The sequence below is a fragment of the Sarcophilus harrisii genome, chromosome 1 (assembly GCF_902635505.1).
Source record: "Sarcophilus harrisii chromosome 1, mSarHar1.11, whole genome shotgun sequence".
NCBI classification, from domain to species: domain Eukaryota; kingdom Metazoa; phylum Chordata; class Mammalia; order Dasyuromorphia; family Dasyuridae; genus Sarcophilus; species Sarcophilus harrisii.
Genome location: NC_045426.1, coordinates 133,597,300 through 133,619,672, shown reverse-complemented (window position 1 = coordinate 133,619,672; position 22,373 = coordinate 133,597,300). Strand labels below are relative to the sequence as shown.

Genomic DNA, 22,373 nt, shown 5'->3' with positions numbered 1-22,373 from the left:
TTATTTGAACTCTGTCTCTTTGTTTCAAGTGTCTTTCTTGTATACAACATATTGAATTTTGATTTCTAATGCATTCTGCAGCCTGCTTCTGTTTTATGGGAAAGTTCATTCTATTTACATTCACAGTTGTGATTACTTAAATGTTACTTTCCCTCCGTCCTGTTTTCTTTTGTTTATATCTCTTTATTTTTATTATATTTCTTCTCTAAAGTGTGTTTTCTTCTAACTATGCCCTTCATTTATCTGCATCCCTATCATCACCCCATTATCTCTGATTCCCTTCCCTTTCCATGCTACGTAAGTTAGATTTCTTTTAAAAGTTGATTTTTTTTGTGTGTGTATATTTATTTTTCTTTTTTGAATCAATTTAGATATGAGTGAGGTTCAAACTTTGCCCATCCCTTATTCCCCTTCTTCCCTCCACTGTAAAAAAGCTCTTCTTTGTGTGTCTCTTTCACATAAGATAATTTTCTCCATTTTTCCTCTCGTATCCTACTCCTCCCAGGGCATTCCATTTTCTCTCCTTTTTAAAAAAATACTATCCCAATGTAATCCACTGATTTCTACAGCTTTTTTTTTTCTGTGTAGAATTCTTTTAAGTGTCCTAATAATGATAGTTCTTGAAAGATTTATTTATCATATTCCTGTTTAGAAGGGTAAACACTTTAACGTTATTGAGTTCCTTATTATTTCTCTTTCATGTTTACCTTTGTGTGCTTCTCTTGAGTCTTGTATTTAAAAGTTAAATTTTCTATTCAACTCTTGTTTTTTTAAAAGGACTTGTTTTAAAGGACTCAAAAATGTCCTTTATTTCATTAAATATTCTTCTTTCCCCTCAAAGTATTATATTCAGTTTTGCTGGGTGGGTTGTAATTGATTGTAATTCCAGCTCTTTTGCCTTTCATAATGTCATATTCTTTATATGGTAGTTACTAAATCCTATGTGAATTCGCGCTGACTGGCTCCATAATATTTGAATTTCTTTTTAGCTATTGAAGTGTTTTCTCTTTGAACTGGGACCTTTGGATTTTGGCTGTTTGGATGATCATTAGATTCTTTTGATTTCTATTTCACCTTTTGATTCTGGGATATTGGGGCAGTTTTCCTTGATAATTTCTTTAAATAAGATGTCTAGGCCCTTTTTTAAATCAAAGATTTCAGATAATCCACTAGTTCTTAAATCATCTCTCCTCAGAAGCCAGTTGTTTTTCCTATGAGATAGTTTGTTTTCTTCTATATTTTCACATTTTTGATTTGATTTGATTTTTTTATTTCATTTTTTTCATGTCTCACAGTTGTTAACTTCCTCTTGCCCAATTCTAGTTTTTAAGAAATTATATTCTTAAATCATCTGTTGTATCTCTCTTTTCCCCATTTGGCCAATTACACTTTTCAAGGAGTTTTATTCATCAGTAAATTTTTGCATTTCTTTTCATTTGGCCAGCATTATTTTTGCCTCTTTTACTAAGCTATTGATTGTCTTTTCATAATTTTCTTCCTTTGCTTTTATTTCACTGCCTAAATTTTCTTTTACCACTCTGATTTTGCTACAAATGAAATCATAAGATGTAAAAACGTTGCAATTAAATGAGAAGATGATCAATGTGTTCTCTTCAGAGGGGTGAATAAAAGAATCATTGGAGGTTGTTTTCTTCTGTTCCTAAAAATAAGAAGTCTATTTTTAGGGTTTTTAATTTTATTTGGAGTCAGTGAGATAGATCCAGGAGGAAAGCTGCTTAACTTTTCCCTGCTCAGTTTCCTCTCCAAAATGAAAAAGAATAATACCTGTGAGAACTACCTTTCTGGATTGTTGTAGGTAAAGTATAAAGTGCTAAGTAGTGCCAGCTAATCATTGTTATCATCCTGTCTTGATAATCCTAATGAGAAACATAAGCAAACAAATCCCATGAAAATAATTGCAATTGGTCTGTCAACATCTATTGCAGAAAGATCCTATCCTCTTTGTCTGTCTTTAATGTTCAGTCTCTTTTTTAATCTACTGCATCCCTCTCTAATGGCTTCAAACATACTCACATGTCTACTTTAAAAAATCTTCTCTGTAATCTCTTTGAAACCATTGCTGTATATCTTTCCTCTTTTACTACCAAACTTCCAGAAAGAGCTCTTTATATATTACTCACCTCAGCTTTGTGCAAGAAGCCTTTCCCAATTTATCTTGTATGTATCTTATTTGCACATAGTTGTTTGCATATTGTTTCCTCTATTACAGTGAACTCCATTTGATGCTTTTTCCCCTGCTTTTGTTCAGGTCAAACTTTTAGCATAGTGCTTGACACATTGGAAGTGCTTGGTAAATGCTTGTGGATTAGATGATAATAAGACTCTCTTCTCAATCCCTTGTAGTCCCTTTTATCCCACTAATTATCTGAAATTGCTCCATCCAAGTCACTATAGCTCTTTTAATTGCTAAACTCAGTGGCCCTTTTTCAGTCTTCATCCTTTTTAAAAAACTAAATCTTAGTGTCACCTTTTCCCCCCACTTAATGTTTTATTTTTTCCAATTACATGATGTAAGATTTTGAATTCCAGATTTTTCTTTCTCATACCCTTTCTTCCCCTCAGATAGCAAGCTATCTGATATAAGTTATATCTGAACAATCATTTAAATATGTTTCCATATTAGACATGTTGTAAAAGAAAATTCAGACGAAAAGGGAAAAGCCACAAGAAAAAAAAAAAAAACAAAAAAGTGATAATGACGAGTGGAGCCCCAAACACGCACATTCATTCTCATTCTCTCTCTCTCTCTCTCTCTCTCTCTCTCTCTCTCTCTCTCTCTCTCTCTCTCTCTCTCTCTCTCTCTCTCTCTCTCTCTTTCTTTCTCTCTCCACTCTCCCCTCTCCTGATTATGCCCTCTATTGAGTTGAAGGCTAGTCTAGATCTACTCATTCAATTCATAGATTCTCTATTCTGATTTCAACTCAAACTTCCCCCAGCCTCTATACAAAGTTTCAATTATAAAAGGGACAACTGGGCTCAACTCCTTGCAAAGGGACCAAAACAGGAATCACGCCAGGCCAAGGGACCTCCCTTGTTTTGGCTGCCTGCGAGGACTCTCTGCCCACTGAGAAGGCATTCTCTTTTCAGTGTTAACCTCTCTTTGTCTCTCTCACCCATTTCCTTAACAGGACTATACCCCTCCTTATCTTTCTGTTGGGATTTCTCTCCTAGGGAATTTCTCTGTTAGAAGATTTCTCTGCTAGGAATTTTCTCTCTCTCTCTGCCAGGACTTTTCTGCTAGACCTTTACTATTCTGTTGGGACCTTGACTCTATGGAAGTCAACCTCCTAGCAAAAAGCTAATTTCCCAGGGCCAATAAACTTCTTTTTCCAGTCTAACTTTTTGGGTTTGTAAATTCATTTATGAAGGACCTGCGCCGACCAGAAGAGGATTCTCACAACTCTCTGCCCTGCACTGAACCTCATCAATAATAGTATGTTTTGATCTGCATTCAATCTTCATAGTTTTTTCTCTGGCTGTGGATGGCACTTTCCATCCCAGGTCTATTGGAATTGTCTTGGATCACTGTGTTGCTGAGAAGATTCAAGTTTGTTATAGCTGATGATCAGCTAATCTTGTTACTGTGTACACTGCTCTCCTGCATCTGCTCACTTTACTCAGCATCAGTTCACATAAGTCTTTCCATATTTTTCTGAAATCAACCTGCTCATCATTTCTTACAGAACAATGGTATTCCTTTACATTCATACACCACAATTTATTCAACCATTCCCAGTTGATGGGCATCCCCTTAGTTTCCAATTCCTTGCCACCCCTGAGAGTTGTGTGTGCCTGGATATATATACCCCAAGACTGATCTGGGCCCTCTTCTCCTATCTTTATTCTCCATTGCTTGATGATCTTATTAGCTCCCTTTATGCTGATTACTCCCTGGATCTACATATCCAGCCATCATCTTTCTCTTAAGACCAAGAACTAGATCACATTCTCAGGTAGCTCAAGGTTAGCATGACCAAAATGCAATCCATTATCTTTCTTCCCTGAAACCCAGGGATCATACTAACCAGTTCAATAGAGGGCCCAACCCTCCTTCCTGTCACTCAGGTTTGCAGTATTAGAGTTTCTTCTCTTTTCATCCTCCTTTTCTTTCTGTTCCTATATCCAACCTGTGATCAGGTCCAGGCTTATCACCATCATCCTGCTTTCAGCACCTCTTTGATGAGTTCTTGCACTGGCCTTCTACAGAATTCATCTTCCTGTGTCAAGTTTCTCCCTCTTTGGAATCCATCCTATACAACCATATGATTTCCCTGCTCTGGAAGCACAGTGGCTTCCTGTTATTTTTAGGAAAAAATACAAACTTTTCCAGGATTTAAAGTTTCTCATAGGCTGATTCCAACCTGTTTTTTCTAAATTGATTTCATGTTGTTGTCTCTGTAAAATCTGATTTCAACATAAGTAGCCTACCCACTATTTCATGTATACATTGTACTTTTGCATCCCTATCTTTGGACCATTCCCACCCCCACCCCCCCAACCCCCCAAAATGAGGTAAATCTTATCTATCTCTTTCTTCACTTCCACCTTTTTGGAATCCTTAGCTTCTGGAAGGCACAATGTAGATCAGTGTAAAGAACCTTTTTTCTGCCAAGGATCATTTGGAAATTTATAAAATCATTCGTGGGTCATACAAAATTATCAACTTATAGAACTCAAGCATTGGGAGATTGTTGTCCCTAGTTTCAGCTCATCATCACCTGCAAGTTGCTTTAGTGATTGATTTCACAGGCCTTATATGGCCTGTGGGCCAGATGGTCCTCATCCAATTCTCCTATGTATTAATTTTGTTTTACTTTATCCATGAATGTTTTTAAAATTTTCTATCAATGTAATGTCAGTACTTGGAAGGTGGGAAGCCGCTGTATCCTCCTTCATATTAATCAAATCAAGATCTTCAGGTTTTCAAATGGCATTAGTCTACCTGCATGGAGCATCAAAATGATACAACGATTCTTTAGTAAAATCTTATAATGAGAAAGAGATTGGTCTAACACAGGTAATGAGTATTTGATATAACTCATCACATGGTTTCTTTACCAGCTGCCCAGTTTTAGTCCCACTTGGCCATTGTTTAGGCCTTGATTTGTTCAGAGTGAATATGATCTCACTCTCAATCTTTCCCTAAGTAAAAAAGGCCAAACCCTGCCTCTTGCCTTGCCTAGCCATCATCATTGATTGGGTGTTGCCTCAAATTGAGACCTGTTATAATGTTAAAGACTTTAGCTTAAGAAGACTAAGGTCTCCCTCTATATACAGGACCACCTTCAGTCATTTTGATCTCATCTGACCGCTGCATCCTGGTGACTATGAAGGACAAAGTGAGGCTGCTGACCTTGCCCAGCCTTCCCTCACTTAAATCCAATTCCCGAGCCTGTCATGGCATCCCCTTCCTAATGTCATGGTTTTCTTCAAGAACGAAGAACAAACAACAGCTTTTAGGTCTGGTGGCATATCAAAATGGCATTTGTGAAGCCAACCAAAATAATATATTATTTTATGTATATTTTTGTTGATAACACATTAACCCAAAAGAAAAATCTTTTTTAATAAGCTTAATTCACCATAACAGGGGAACTCAGAGGTCTAGTAGAAAATGTTGAATTTGGAGGGAAAGGACCTTTTGGTCTAAATCACATCTCAGTAATTCACATTCCTCATTTTAAGAAGAGGGATAACCTAGATTAGTGGTATCAAACATCAATAGAAACAGGGGCCACTAAATTCTACATAAAGCTCCTGGTGGACTGCATATTGACTTAGTTTTAAAATGTAATTGCTTGTATTCTATTATAATTTTATTTGTTTTGTTAATTATTTCCCAATTACATTTTAATGTGGTTACAGTGTACTTGGGAGTGTTGCCAGTGCATGTCTGACACCTTTGCGTTAGGTGACGTTTAAGATCTTTTTCAACTTCAGTTTGTTTCCTGTAAACTTAAGATTCTAATTCTTTTTTATCTTTGAAGCAAATAAATAAAGTATTTTTGAAGAGGCCAAAGGTTTAGCAATCATAATAGAAAGGAAGATAAGCAACAAGCATTTATTATTAAATGCCAGGCACTGTGTTAAGTGCTTTATGAATTTTTCATTTAATAATTTTATACTTTTAATTGATTCCTTCCTTCCTTCCCTTTTTTCCTTTCTTCCTTCCCTTCCTCCATCCCTTCCTCCCTTCTTTCTTCCTTCCCTTCCTCCCTCCTTTTCCTTCTTTCTGTCCTCCCTCCCTCCCTTCCTCCCTCTCCCCTCCTTCCCTCCTCTTCCTCTCCTCCTCCTCCCCTCCTTTTCCCCTTCTCTTCCTCTCCTCTTCCTCTCCTCTTCTTCTCCTCCTCTTCTTCTCTTCTCCTCCTCCTCCTTTCCTTCCTCCCTCCCCCCAGAGCTGTGATTTTACAAGTAAAAAGAGCTCTAGGTAAAGATGCAGATCAACCCTCTCTTCAGCTTTGACCATTAGATAGTTTTTTTGTGATGGCAAAGAATGCAATTTGAAGTGGAATAAATTGAAGAATGGATAAGCAGATGATGGTACATAAATAACGTGATACTATTGTAAAAAAATTATAAATTTGAGAAAACTAAATTGATGCAGTGTACAGTTAGCAAAAAGAACAATAATTAATAATAATACTGTAAAGACAAAATAGCTTTGAAAGACCTTGGAACTCTTATCACTGCAATGATACCATGAATTCAGAGGATGGATGATAATGCTTTTACTTCTCCCTAATTTCACAGAATGGTGATGATTTTAAGATTCAAGATTGCTTGACTAAACATATTCATTAGTTTTCTTTTCTTTCTCCTTTTTTTTGGGGGGGGGGAAATGGAAGAAAAATGCTTCTTAATGGGAGAAAAAAAACTTTCTAATTTGGCAGTGATAATAACTCTGTGATGGGTGTATATATTTCATACAGAATATATTTTTGTAGTTACTATTTGATCTCCTACCCAGATTTCTAGTTTCTTCATTGCCATTGCTAATCTTAAGACACTTTTATGTTCTTGTTAATTGTTCTGTTTATCTGTATGTGTTTAGCAAAGAAAAAATAGTTTAATATTTTTTAAAAGATTAGGATAATTCTGGAAAAAAATTATCATTTATTGCCCCCAGAATTCTCCATTTTGTATCTATCATAGAATTTGCCAAGTGTGCAGCATTTTTCCTTAATGACTTTCAAGGGTTAGGTCATGTCTTCAGTTATAACGGATGGTGTTGGCTCCAAAACAACCAACCACAAAAGAAAAAGGAAGAAAATTATTGCTGTGTAGCTTTGCTGTTCCTTTAGAAAACCAAGGATATAAATAAGTATTTGTCAAATAAAAGAGAAAGTGGTGTCACTCAAGAAGGAACATAACTTTTATCCTTCTTATAAGGTTAACATAAATTTTTTCAACATCACACAAAGGGTTAGGGAGGAGGAACAAAAAAAGGATGATTTTAAAATGAAGGTCAAATCAATAACAATTAATGTTTCCTAGTCTCCATTTTCCTGTTAATGAGTGAAGACATATACTAATTAGAGAAGTCTCAAGTGTCTGGGTTTCTAGGTAGTACCAGATGGCACTAGAGAAGAACTATACATAGTACCAATGAAAAATCTCTGTTCTTCCCATCTACCTTTGCTGTTTGTTTATCTCAGTCTGGAATATAAACCACAGTAGCTGCCACATCCTTCATTTTGATACCTTTTCCAAATCCTTTATCATCACAAATGACTATTTGTCTCAGTCTAATGATCTTGTAATTTTGGGGGGGGAGTGGGGAAGACCTTGTCCTTTTCTCTGGGGAGCTTACATTTATTTATTTATTTATTTTTAACACTTTGATTACTTCATGGATTTGACCCCATATTATTTTCTATATCATAGTTATATATTTTTTCTCCCAACATTTATTCCATAAATAGCTCTGACCATCTCTCCGTGTTCTTTTACAAGATCTCAAAATTTAGTATGCTAAATTTTTCTGTCTGTTCAATTTTCAACATTAATGTATTTTTGCTTCTTCAGTTTTTCAAGGTTTTTTTTTTCCCACAAATTGTCTGAAAACATATGTTTTCTTTTTGTTTGTCCAATTTTTTCCCCTATGTTATTATCTCTGGTAACTTAATAAGCCTTTGATTTCACATGGGAATTTTTCAATAAAGTTAGATATTGATATTATTTGACAGAGATATGATATAATTATGAAAGCTAATTTACATGTGATTTCTTCTCCCTGAAAGACCCTTTCATGTTTTTTTTTATTAATTGCATTTAGTTTTAGCCCTGTGACTTAACATTTTTCTTTTGGTTTTTAAAAAAATTTTCTAACAAAACGCATTTTAGTTCCATTTGTTTTGAAATAGTCTATCTTTGCCCTCCAAAGCAGTCTGGATTTGGTGTTATTTCATTTGATGAAGGAAGATGGGAATAATGCAATGATGGAGGTTAACAACTGAACGGATTTAGGCTCCTTTGATAAATGAACTCCTTTTACATAGAATTATATAAGAGTATTTTATTATTGTTGTCAGACCAAGATATTCAAAGTGATTGATGACTATTATATCTTATTTATTTCTATTCCATACAAATGATGCCCTATCAGTGCTAAGGGGGGCACCAAGGGAGTATAATCCCTTTTCACAAATGTCAATTGAGACTCCAACGAGTTAAAATTAATTTCTTGCTTTCTTGTATATCTGGGGAGTAGCTGAGTCAAGACTAGATGCTAGATCTAATTCCTGGTCCATATCTTGCCTATTTGCAGCCATTCAAAAATGCACTGTTACTATCATTACTGAGTGCTCAGTGTGTATAAAGTACTATGCTTGGTGTTATGGATATAAAGAAAAAAAAATCAAACAATTCCAGTTTCAAAGAGTTTACATTCTACTGGTGTGACATAACATGTATGTTAAAAGTACATACAAGATCATTTGAAAAGTAATATTAGCAAGTGAAGGAGATCATTTCTTCCAGAGGAAGGTTTGAATTTAAAAGTTACTTTTCCCCAAGATTATTATTATAATTTCTCAGGACATTTTCTAGGATAGATTTATATTATTGTATATTATTCATATATTTCATTTATCATTTATATATTATTACATTTCATAAGATTATAAAGTACCTTAACTCAAATTGTTATTTAAAAGGAGTTGGTTCTTTTGTTGTGTTTTGCAGGGATTTGGATTGGAGAATATGAAGAAAAGAAATTTAGACATAAATATAAAGAACTCCCAAGTAATAAGACCAAGTTAGTTAATACCCTTTGGTCTCACTTACTAATCCAAACTGTTATCCTTGATGATTCTAAGTGCTAGGATAACTACCAGGCAGGGTAAATACTAAAAAGTGAGGAAAAGAAAGAAGACAAGTATTCTTAGAGGAAGAGTTGTTAGGTCAAAATAACCACCATTAGCAAAAAAAAAAAGTTGGTCATCAATTTTTTGTTTTGTTTTGTTTTGTTTTTTGCTCTTCAGAATACAAAATGAGAAAACAAATTCTGTTTTTTCTTAAAATTTCTCCTAAAAATGACAGAACCCTAAGAACATAGATTTAGAACTGGAAGAAATCTCAAGGGTCATTGAGTTTTGACCCCCTAATTTTATAGAAGAGGAAATTAAGATTCAGAAAGATTATGATCTACTCACTCAGCAAATGGTAGGGCTGAGATCATCACTGCTCTTTAGGGGACAATTGGGCACCAAAAGAAATTGACATTCTGAGAGTGCTGTTACATACCTCTTTCTCTGTATACATATATAACTTGGTCTCTCTCCCTCTGTATACATATGTAAGTTGGTTTTGAAATAACTGCATTTCCTCTTATTGTAAGTTTCTTTTAAGAGCAGAGAGAATTTTCGCAGGCCTGACTCTACCTATACTCTACACACATTCATAATATTAAGTAACTCTCCAGTGGTATTTTCTCTACTATGCAAATGTGCCATTTCCCTTTCCTCTTAGGAAAGGTAAACTCTTCCCCCAGGTAAACTCTTTTAATTTGCCAGCAGGAACTTCTTTGATGGCTGGAATAGGGTAGGTGCAGGGAGTAACTTTACCTGTTATTTATTGAAAACATAAAGTGTATAAAGTGTGTAAAGAGGATTAAAACTTTTAAAACTGTACCCTTGAAGAAGAGGGATAATTATGACCGGAATAGGCTGTTCCTAGGAGTATTTACCCATGTCATCACAGCCACCCAGAGACATTTTACTAAAGTGATTGCCTACTTCCTTGCTTTATTTCAGCAATAAAACAACTCTTAAAGGTGGAGGAATGTATGAGTAAATAGGATTTTTCACTCCCTTTATAGTTTGTGGATGATTGTAGTACTGTTTCTAAAGTAACCACTGCTAGAAGAATTGTCTGGAGAATCTGATTTAGAATGTAACTCTGCTTTGCACAAACCGATTCAGTGTTATTATTGTTATTTTTCTGTTATATCATTGTTGCCAGTAAAGGACTTCTTTTAGTTTGATATTTAAACTTCTCACTTGAAGTATTGGTAATTATCCTCACACTTAAAATCTTTATAGATAACAATTTTTAGGATTTTAGTAAGTGAGGCTTATTGTATTTCTAAGGTCATATTAACTGACTTTCTTTTGATTTTGTTACTTGGTGTTCTTTGTGTTCATGTCCAAAACAGATTTTTGTAAAGGACTGAAACTCTTAAAAGGTGTGCTTGAATCAGACAATCGAGCACTTAAGGCTAATTACCCATTGGACAATGATTCTATTAGCATATGTTTGGAAAAATGGCCCTTCTCACTCTTCCATACTGGCTCCATGTTTGGTGTATACAGATAATTGTAGGAAGGATTAGGGGGTGGAGTGAGAGAGGCAAGAGAACTTCACTTGGCCATAGGTTGAGGAGGAGAAAAGTGTAGAGATTCTGGATTCTAGAATCAAGAAGGGATCCTTGGCAAAACTCCTGGTAGTTTTGTCCATCTCCTTCACTTCTCCCCCTAAAGACCAAGAACTTATGCTTATCCTGACTCTGGCTGTTCTTGTGGCCTCCAGGGAGCTAGCCTGGACTTTATAGTTTTAAAAAAACAAAACAAAACATTGATTCAATCCTGTACAAAACAAACAACTAATTTTAAAATAGTAATTTGATTTAGGAAACTTTGTATTCTTACAAAGTATCATTTTTTTTCAAGTAAATGACCTGAAAAATAATCTTGAGTGGGAAAGTAATTTTAGAATTTCAATTAGAGTGAAAAACAGATCTACAGCTTTAATTAAAGAAAAAAACTGTAATTGTCCAGACTAGCGTTAATATTGATTTTTGTCATTTATATGATAAAATTTGCTCTTTAATTTTAGAAGCTTGGTTATGAAGAATGTAGCTTTGCATTTTGCACATTTGAGTTATTAGTGGCAGAGGTTCAGCTCATACAATTTAATGCACAGCTATACTTCTAGAATATTTACCTTTGATAATGTTGTTATTTTAAGCCACATATGCATTTTTATTAAATTTCATTGTTTTTCAATTAACAGGTATTCATTTCTTTTCCCTCTTCACCTTCCACTGAAAAAAAAATCCTTGTAAACCCAAATCCTTGTAACAAAAATTCATTGTCAGACAAAAATAATTCCCTCATTGGCCATTTCCAGAAATCTGTGGATCCTTTTGCATATTTTATCTACATCTTTGTCAGGAAGTTAATTTCATTCTTCATTATTTGTTACCTGTAATCAAGGTTCAGAATTCTTTAGTCTTTTACAATCACTCCTTTTTACAATGTTGTTATTATTTTAAAAATCTTTTCCTGATTCTCTTCTCCATCAGTTCATGTAAGTCTTACAAGGTTTCTATGGAACTATGTAATCATTTCTTATGGTACATATGGCCTGTAGTATTTTTTATATTTACATACTGTAATTTGTTCAGTCACATTTTCCAATTGATAGATAATACCTTAGTATCCAGTGCTTTATTACTACAAAATAATAATAATAATATCTAACATTTATATAATACTTATTATGAATTGGGCAATGTGGCAATTGTTATTTCATTTGACTCTGACAATAGCTCTTCAAAGTGGGTGTACACAGTAATAGCAAGATTATATGATGATCAACTATGGTAGACTTAGTTCTCAGCAATATAGTGATCCGAGACAATTCCAATAGACTTGGGTTGAAAAATACCATCAAGATCTAGTGAGAGCTGTGGAGACTATGGTTTGAAGCATACTATTTTAACTTTTTTTTTATTTGATTTTTTTTCTCATAGTTTTTCCCTTTGGTTTTCATTTTTCTTTTACAGCATGACTAATGTGGAAATATGTTTAAAATGAAGGTAAATGTATAACCTACATCAGATTGTTTGCTGTCTTTGGGAGGGAAAGATAAGGAAGAGAGGGAAAAAAATTAGAACTCTAAATTTTACAAATATACATGTTGAGAACCATCTTTACATGTATTTGGAAAAATACTATTGAAATAAAAAAGAGGGCATTATTATTACCCCATTTTACAGATGAGGAAACTGAGGCAGACCAAGGTTAGGTGACTTTTTAGGGTCACACAAATAATAAATATCTAAGACAAGATTTGAACTCAGGTTTTTGTGATTTCATGAGCAGCATTCCATCAACCTATACCATATGGATGCCTCCCAAAAGAGTAGCTATAAATATTTTCCTAACTCTGGGTCTTTTTCCCTCTTCCTTTGATTTCTTGAATATAAGCCCAGTAGAGGTATTGTTCAATCAAAGGGTATACACAGTTTCATGACTTATTGGGCATAATCCCAAACTGTTTTTTAGAATGGATGCACCAGAGTTCTACATATATGTTAATATATATTAACAGTTAATTTATAGAATCAGTGTGTGGCCAATGTAGTAGAAATAGTAACCACATAAGAGTCAAAAGTACTGTATTCAATATCTGGCTCTGACTATTACCCTGGACTAGTTATTTAATTGTTCAGCTCCAGTTTGGAAAAATTGCTTCTGAGATTCCAACTAATTCTTAGTCTCTGTGACCTCTGAATCTTGGTTTTCTCATCTATAAAATGGGGGCATTGATACTTTTTCTATATATCTTACACAGTTGTTATGACAAAAGTGTTCTGTGAAGTGTTACATTAATGTGAACTGGTATTTGTGATTCTTCCATTTCTGGGATCCAAAAAGTTGGTTTACTATCTCTTTCTGTTAAGAATTTTGTATATTCAATATACACACAGACATTATCAACTTTGGTGGATACTAATATTATGGTTTAAAAGTAGCCCTCTATATATCCTATTATCTGATGATTACGTTTTCTCTTGTCTAGGTTGAAGAAATTGTGGATATTGGGTCGTTTGCTCCAGAAGATATTCATATTCCTAAGATTTATGTTCATCGCCTTATAAAAGGAAAAAATTATGAAAAAAGAATTGAGGTAATCAACTCAACATGTTTGTCTTACTCAACTGGTTACAAGGCATTGAGAGAGGGAGGTAGCCAGAATACCTTATTTTGGGGGACATGAGCTGTGTATACATGTCCTATGGAGTTTGATGAGGGTGTACTCCTCAGGTCTAAGATTCAGGGTTCTCTATGTGCCTGAGCTCTGTCTCATCACATCAGAAACTTTAATATACCTCTAAAAGCGGTTCTCAAAAATAGTGTGTGTCAAGGGAGGACATTTTGTGCAGCGGGTGAAGCCTGTGGAGGATCTTTTCTCAGAATAACATTTGGCAAATAAGAAAATAATACATAGGATTACAAAAGAAACCAATCACATTGAATACAATTATCAAAAATATATTTTCAAAATCCTGATTTTAAAGTATATTTTAAGACCTTAAGTTAAGGACCCCTGCAAAAGAGAGAACAGTTCTGATATAAGAATTCACTGATCATGTAGTTTCTTATCTGGATTTGTGAAGCTATGTATGTAAAAACAAGTTGCATTGATATAGTGCTCATGAAATACTCTTTGCACAAGAACCTTGTAAAGTAGGCAAGCCATTGTGAAGTGCTCTGGCCTTCAGTGCCTGTTTTCTAGCATTGGGGAAATTTATAATGATTGATACAGGTTCATTGGTTCTCAGATAAGGGAAGTCCATAGCTTTGTTCTGTTTCCTGGCCATCTGCAGATCAGGACATCATCCATTCCCCCCTTCCCTCCATTCCCTAACCTTTCTACCAGAATTCAGTCACCTTTGCTTAGAAGCAAAGAGAAATCCATCTCTGTTCAGCAGCAGCAGGTGTGTGTGTGTGTGTGTGTGTGTGTGTGTGTCCCCATCCATCTGTTTGTTTCTCCAAATCCATAACAAGCATCTCAAGCTACCTTTTCCACCACACTTTTTTTGGATTGTTTATATTTATGGCCATGATTATTGGGCTTACACTTTTTCCATTTGCTTCTTCTTAAAAATAATTTCTCTGAGTCCATGATGAGCATCCCAAACTGGAAGAATTCTGTCCTTGACTAAGGCTAGATGAGAAGATGAGTCTGGGAAGCAAACACAGCTATTGGCTTCCTATTTGGTCAGGATTCACTAGGGCTGCAGAGGGTCAGGGAACCAGAGAGGCCGCAGGAAAGGTACCGGCCAAGAATCATCAAGGATTGGAGAAAAAGGATAGGTTAATAGCAGTTAAAGGCACACAGAGAAGTTTAAACAGTAGACTCTAAAAAGCCTTGAGGATAGGGACTTATTTTATTTTTGTATACTCAACATCTAGCACAGTGCCTTCCACAGGATGGGCACTTAATTAAGAGTTTATGGATTTGCACTTTGTTTCATTTGCTGGGTTTTTAAAAATAGTTCTTATAAGGCAGGAGCTAATTCCCATGGAGTGGTTTGAGTCCTGTTTGTAGGGAGTACAGGAAAAGAGCCTTAGCTCTAGCTCTTGGTGAGCTGCCCTAGGGATAGGGACAACCAAAGTGACCTCATTCCTAGTTATGCTATTTAATTCCCTCACAATATATAAGGAAGAATCATATCAGACGTGTTTAAATAATAGCAGTAATGGTCATCAAAATAATAAAATCAAAAGGAAATACTTTCTAAAGAAGGAAATGAAACTATCTTCCTCTCTCTCTCTCTCTCTCTCTCTTTTTATATATATGATACATATTTTTTCCCTTTGATTGACTTTGTCTGCACCCAATATGACTTCTAATTCTTTCAAAGTATATTTCCTCTGCCATTATGCATGAATCCTTTAGACAACCACTATCCCCTTTCAAATTATGTTGAATTTTATATATTCTTTGTGCATGTGTTCTATGTTCCCAATAGAGTAAAAGCTCCTTGCAGGTACTTCCTAGTTCATTTTTATCTTTTTAATCCCTCCTTACTGCAATGTTTTGCACATATTGTTCAGTCTTTTTACAGTTGTATCTGACTCTTCATGACCTGATTGGGGTTTTCTTGGCAGAGATACTAGAGTAGTTTGACATTTCTTTCTCCAGTTCATTTTATAGATGAGGAACTAAACTTAAATTTGCCCAGGGTCACACAGCTAGTAAGTATCCCACATTTGAACTCAAGTCAAGATGAGTCTTTTTGACTTATGGCCTGGTACTCTAACCACTGGTGTTACATTTTTATACATAATAGGTACTTAATGAATGAATGTTAGTTTAAATTGAATTAAAGGCTATTCAGAGATTATAATGTCAACTCTAATTCTGAGATTATAGTGTCATCTTTTTTCATTCGTTAAAATATTATCTGTTATCAATGATAAAATGTAAGATGTAATAATAATGGTGTAAAGCTTAACTTCTTGTTTTTAAAGCGTCTGTCAGTTCGAAAGAAGGATGGTGGGAAAGCTAAATCCAAGCCTGGTGATAATGTAAGAGAAAGGATCATCAAGCGAGCAGCCCTGGAATTTGAAGATGGCATGTATGGTATCCTTTAGTTATTGGGAATTATGAAATAAAAAATATAGCCACTTGGTTTGGTTGCCCACTGTGAAAAGAGAAAAGTCTTTATTTTAATGTGATGGCTCAGTGTTTTACTAGACAACTTCCACTATTCTGTGGAAGTGGAATATACTATTCTGTATATATTTGTATTTTAGATACTTCTTGTATACATCAAATGATTTTTTTTTTCCTTTGCAGGTAGAGAACCTTTTTCTACCCCTCACATTCCCATTCTCTTCTCTTTATTACTTTTATCTTGTTCTTTCTTAGCCCTAACTCTTGATAAGGGAATAGACCCATCCCTCTTCATCCATATGCTAGGTAGGAGTAAATCACTATTCTTCCCTCTTTTATATCCACTCTCCCCATTTTTTGCATTTCCCCATTGTGCTATCCCTCAGATGAATGGTGTTAATACACTGATAGGGAATCATGGGATCTAATTTGTGAAAAAATTAGTTCAATTCTTCCTCTTTCCTTTCTCTGGAATTTTAAAATCTGACCCTTTGGTCCTTTTTTTCCCTGAGGCAATTAGGGTCAAGTGACTTGCCAGGGTCACACAGCCAGGAAGTGTTATGTGTCTGAGGCCAAATTTAAACTTAGGTCCTCCTGACTTCAGGGCTGGTGCTCTATATAATGCATCATATAGTTGCCCCCACTTTGGTCCTTCTTGTATCTTGGTGATCCTTCTTTGTTCTTTTCTTTTATTCCTCAAAGTCCTCTTTTTTACAAAGATGAGAAAATTGATTTCATTGATTTTTTTTTTTCCCCCTCAATAATTGTACTTATTTATATTTTTGTTGTTTGGCATGCTTGCAAGCCTAATTTTTATTCACTTCTGGTTTTCCAGGGCAAGAATGTCTCAGATAGCTTTCTTTTGATAAAGACCCCTATTTTCAAATTGATATCAAGGCTTAATTTTAGAGTATACATTGCTTTGTGTCATAGCTTGCATGCTTTTGCTTTTTGAAATATGTTCTTCTCATTTTTTTATTTCATTTTTCATGAGTGATGAATAATGCTGTGTTATTTAAATTGTCCTTTCTTCAGAATAGAAGATCATTCTCCTGGATACTCGCAAATAGCTTGTTTATTTGCAATTAGGAATTTTAACAAGCACATATTTTGTAGCTTCAGTTATAGGATTTTTCTCTTATAGTGATCTGTGGATTCAGTTATTCCTTTAACATATTAGCTGTGTGACCACAGGGCAGTCATTTAGCTTCTTAGTGACTGAGACAGTTCCAGTTCTGATCTGTCTTCCTGTGAATCTGAATATCTGGGAAGTGACTTGCTTGTGGTCACTAGGAAGAGTCTGAAGCAGGATTTCAAACCCAGATCACCTGAATCTAGCAATCTAAGTACTGTTGCTTCAAACTCTCTCAATCAAATATCAGACAATTATTAAGAATCTACTATGTTTTAGTCACTGCATTAGACAATGGGGATATGAATTCTTAAGAACAAAATAGTCCCTGTCCTCAGGGAGCTTACAGTCTATTGGGAGAGACAATATACATATAGTTAAGAAAATAAAAATTAATTTAAGCTTTTCTATTTTGTTTTTGTGGTGGGAAGTAAGTAGCAGATGTAGAAAGTTGTCACACAGAAGGTACTTGTCCTGAGCTTTAAAGAAAACCAGGTTTCTAAGGCAAACTTGAGAGAATAGATTTCAGATGTGATAGATAGCCAGTGAAAAAATATTGAGGTGGGAGATGGAATATTTGTGTATGTGAGGAAAAATGACAAGTTCATTTTTAACTGAAGTGGTTAGGATATGAATGGGGATCATGTCTAAGGAAGGCTGAGAACTAATAATAAGTAGCATTTTTGTGGTGTTTTAAGGTTTGCAGAGTACAAAGAGAACCATTGTAGTTTATTGAACAGGGGATTGATGTGATATGAAATAACTTTGATAGATGACTGAAGGACAGTTTGGAAAAAAGGAATGGGACAGAAAGTGTAGAGATAAATTAAGGAAACCAAATAAGTGCAGGAAGTAGTCCAGGAAAGAATGAAGGTTTTGAAATATAGTGGTGTTTCTTTGAATAGGGAGGACAGATAAGAGAGATGTTGTGGAAATGAAATTCATAAGTCTTAACAGCTGATTGGTTATGTGGGGTGAGGCAAAGTGAGGATTTAGGGATGATGGAGTTTGTGGATTAGACTGGAAGCTTTGTGGAGATCTTGACAGACATAGCTTCAATTTTCTCAAAGTATGACGCCAAAGTCTGTTAAATAGGTATCAATAAGACTGTATTGAGCATTATCAAAATTGGCAATTGTTTCAACAAATAACAAAGCTTTTACTGAAAATTTAACTGTTAAAAGTTCTTAAACTATTTTACAAGGCAAATAAAAACTTTATTTTCTTATTGTATAATCATTTATAAATATGGGAAGAAGTGAAGAAGCAATAGGCAATAAATAAAATGTTATTTAAAAACATGCACACAAGAACAGAGAAATAAATGAATGAACCAAATATAAAGATAGCAGTTTTGTTTTTAAATTTATGTGTTTCATGAGGAGAGAGATATTTAAAATGCAGAAAAACAGAAGAGCAATAGTGACAAATGATATGAGCTCTTTGATGCCCACTCTTTAAAAATAGTTAATTTTTAATTTATGAAATAAAACAAGCAGGTTCATAATATAGTAGGAAAAAAGATGATTGCACACAAAACTACAAATCTATTATGCACCCCTTGGCATTACTATTAAATATATAGGGGAAGGGAAGGAAAAATTTTTTTTAAAAGTTATATGAAATCTTAATTATTAAAGTTATACAAGTTGGGTAAATTTCTCTAGCCTTTCTCTTTTCTGTTAGGAGCTGTGAACATTTAGGTTGTGTTCTTGTTTATGGAGAGTGTCCCTTTGCCTCCTCTCTACACATTTTCTTTTATTCCTGAGCTTTACTATCATTAAAACTTTCTCCACCTCCAATCAAAATCAACACTGGAGCCGGAGTGGGGGGGGCTTCTGGAGCTGTAAACAGCTTGTGCCTTTTCTGAAGCCCCAGCTGTTGGGAGTCTAAATGATTTGCCATAGATAATTGAGAACTGATTGTGTAATAACCCTAATTAGAAGGCAACAATAGCATCTGGGTACTCAATATTCTCTGTAACCCTGCTGCCCATGGAAGACATTCATAACCCAGAAGATATAAATGATCCTCCTACAATAACTAGTTTGTTTAAATAGAAAATACATGGACTTTTTACTTTTTGGTTCTCACCTTAGTGTTTGTTTGACTGAATAGAGGTAAAGTACAGGACAAATAATAGAATAAAAACAAAGTAGAATAGGGCTCATATTTCAATAAGACATGTTCTCATTACAAGTTGTATCATAAATTTTTGCAGGGTTATACTGTTCGTGATGAAGTTAATATGAATTGTAGAATTTGTTGAGCCATTTGGATTCACTGTGAAAAATATTATAATTTTAAAATGATATAAAAATAAAACCAGAATAAATTGTGCAAGGATGAGAAGGTCATATAGGAATGGTAGAAAGAATAAAGGGTTTTGAGTTAAAAGATTTAAATGTTGGTTCTGCTGTTTGGCAAATACTTTTAAGCTTCAACTTTCCTATTTTTGTAAAATGAGTTTAAATAGGTAGACTTTATTAAAGGTTAAAATTAAATATTACTTATTAAAGATTCTTTCCAGTGCAAAATTTATGATCATGTCATATAGCTGAACAAAGTAGACAGGCTCACCACCTCATAGAATTCTTGAGTCTTTAGGAGGTAATCTATTCCAATATCTACCTTTTCAGGTATTTTCTAAATTTTCATCTCCTATTTGTTAAAGTAGATATGATTTTTCTTCCTGCCATTAATGCATGATCCACTTATACTATACATGCCCCATGTATGGAGCTCACTAAGCTAAGTGCTAGGGTAAAATATGCTTTAGATTAAATACATTTCTCCTCATGGATCTTGGAGTCTATTAGGAAGATGTCACAAAATATCTAACCCTACGAAAGATACATTTCAGGGATTTTCTATTGTGTCTTACTCTTTGTGACTCTTTTTGGAGTTTTCTTGGCAAAACAATTTGCCATTTACTTGTTCAGTTCAATTTACAGATGAGGAAACTGTGGCAAACTGGATTAAGTGATGCCCAGGGTTACACAGCTAGTAAGTGCCTGAGGTTGGATTGTGCTAGGTGGACCATTGTGCCTTCCTCCCATACCCACCTCCTGTATATTTGCTTCCCTGTGTGAAATGATTGATCATTATTAGTATCATTTTGCAGTCAGGTAGGTCTTACTCCCAAATCATTGCAAAATACTTAGTTTATTATAACTTTTTATTTATAAGACATATGCATGGGTAATTTTCAGCACTGACCTTTGAAAAACCTTTTGTTCCAACTTTTCTCCTCTTTCCCCCCACCCTAGACACAGGATGGGTCCTCCCCTAGATGGGAGGTAGACCAATACATGTTAAATATGTTAACGTATATGTTAAATGCAATATACGTATACATATTTATACAGTTATTTTGCTGCACACACAAAAAAAATTGGATTTAGAAATAAGGTAATAATAACCTGAGAAGGAAAACAAAAATGCAAGTGGATAATAACAGAAGGAGTAGAAATGCTATGTTGTGGTCCACACTCATTTCCTATATAGTTCTTTCTCTGGGTATAAACGTCCTCTTCATTACTGTTCTATTGAAACTATTTGGATCCTCTCATTGTTGAAGAGAGCCACATTCATTAGAATTGATCATCATATAGTATTGTTGTTGAAGTGTATAATGGTATAATGATCTCCTGGTTCTACTTACTTACCATTAGTTCATGCAAGTCTCTCCAGGCCTCTCTGAAATCATCCTGTTGGTCATTTCTTACAGAACAATAATATTCCATAACATTCACATACCATAACCTATTCAGCCATTTTTCAATTGATGGGCATCCATATCAGTTTCCAGTTTCTGGCCACTATAAAGAGGACTGTCACAAACATTCTTACACATACAGGTCCCTTTCCCTTCTTTAATATCTCTTTGGGATATAAGCCCAGTAGTAACACTGCTGGATCAAAGGGTATGCACACTTTGATAACTTTTTGAGCATAGTTCCAAACTGCTCTCCAGAATGGTTGGATGTATTCACAATTCCACCAACAATGCATCAGTGTATACACTGATGTGTGAGTTTTCCCACATCCCCTCCAACATTCCGCATTATCTTTTCCTGTCATCTTAGCCAATCTGAGAGATGTGTAGTGGTATCCTAGAGTTCTTAATTTGCATTTCTCTGATCAATAATGATTTGGAACACTCTTTCATATAACTAGAAATAGTTTCAATTTCTTCATCTGAAAATTGTTCATGTCCTTTGACCATTTATCAATTGGAGAATAGCTTGATTTCTTATACATTAGAGTCAATTCTCTATATATTTTGGAAATGAGACCTTTATCAGAGCTTTTGACTGTAAAAATATTTTCCCAGTTTATTGCTTCCCTTCTAATCTTGTCTGCATTAGTTTTGTTTGTACAAAAGCTTTTTAACTTGATATAATCAAAATTTTCTATTTTGTGATTAATAATGATCTCTAGTTCTTCTTTGGTCACAAATTCCTTCCTCCTCCACAAGTCTGAGAGGTAAACTATCCTATATTCTTCTAATTTATTTATAATTTCATTCTTTATGCCTAGGTCATGAACCCATTTTGACCTTATCTTGGTGTACAGTGTTAAGTGTAAGTCAATGCCTAATTTCTGCCATACTAATTTCCAATTTTCCCAGCAGTTTTTGTCAGTGAATTCTTATCCCAAAGGCTAGGGTCTTTGGGTTTGATAAACACTAGATTATTATAGTTATTGCCTATTTTGTCCTGTGAACCTACTGTATTCCACTGATTAGCTTCTCTATTTCTTATCCAATACTAAATGGTTTTGATGACCACTGCTTTATAATATAGTTTTAAATCTGGTATAGCTAGGCCACTTTCATTTGATTTTTTTTTTTTTCATTAATTCCCTTCAAATTCTAGACCTTTTGTTCTTCCATATGAATGTTGTTATTTTTTTTTTTTTAGGTCATTAAAATAGTTTCTTGGGCGTTTGATTGATATAGCACTAAGTAAATAGATTAGTTTAGGTAGTGTTTTCATCTTTATTATATTCGCTTGACCTATCCAAGAGCACTTAATATTTTTCCAATTGGTTGGATCTGTCTTTATTTGTGTGAAAAGTGTTTTGTAGTTTTGCGCATATAGTTCCTGACTTTCCCTTTGCAAATGGATTCCCAAATATTTTATACTATCAACAGTTATTTTAAATGGAATTTCTCTTTGTATCTCTTGCTATTGGATTTTGTTAGTGATATAGAAGAATGCTGATGATTTATGGAGATTTATTTTGTATCCTGCAATTTTGCTAAAGTTGTGGATTATTTCTAATAGCTTTTTAGTAGAATCTCTGG

The 22,373-nt window shown here is 34.5% G+C and overlaps 1 protein-coding gene across 1 annotated transcript in view; it reads left to right on the top strand.

Annotated features, from left to right (window-relative positions):
* Positions 1-22,373, top strand: part of OXCT1 (3-oxoacid CoA-transferase 1) — a 180,542-nt gene that overhangs the window by 69,527 nt on the left and 88,642 nt on the right. The window contains exons 8-9 of the mRNA XM_031964557.1: positions 13,327-13,434; positions 15,786-15,897. Coding sequence (XP_031820417.1) covers positions 13,327-13,434; positions 15,786-15,897 — 220 coding nt within the window. The remainder of the gene's footprint in view (positions 1-13,326; positions 13,435-15,785; positions 15,898-22,373) is intronic.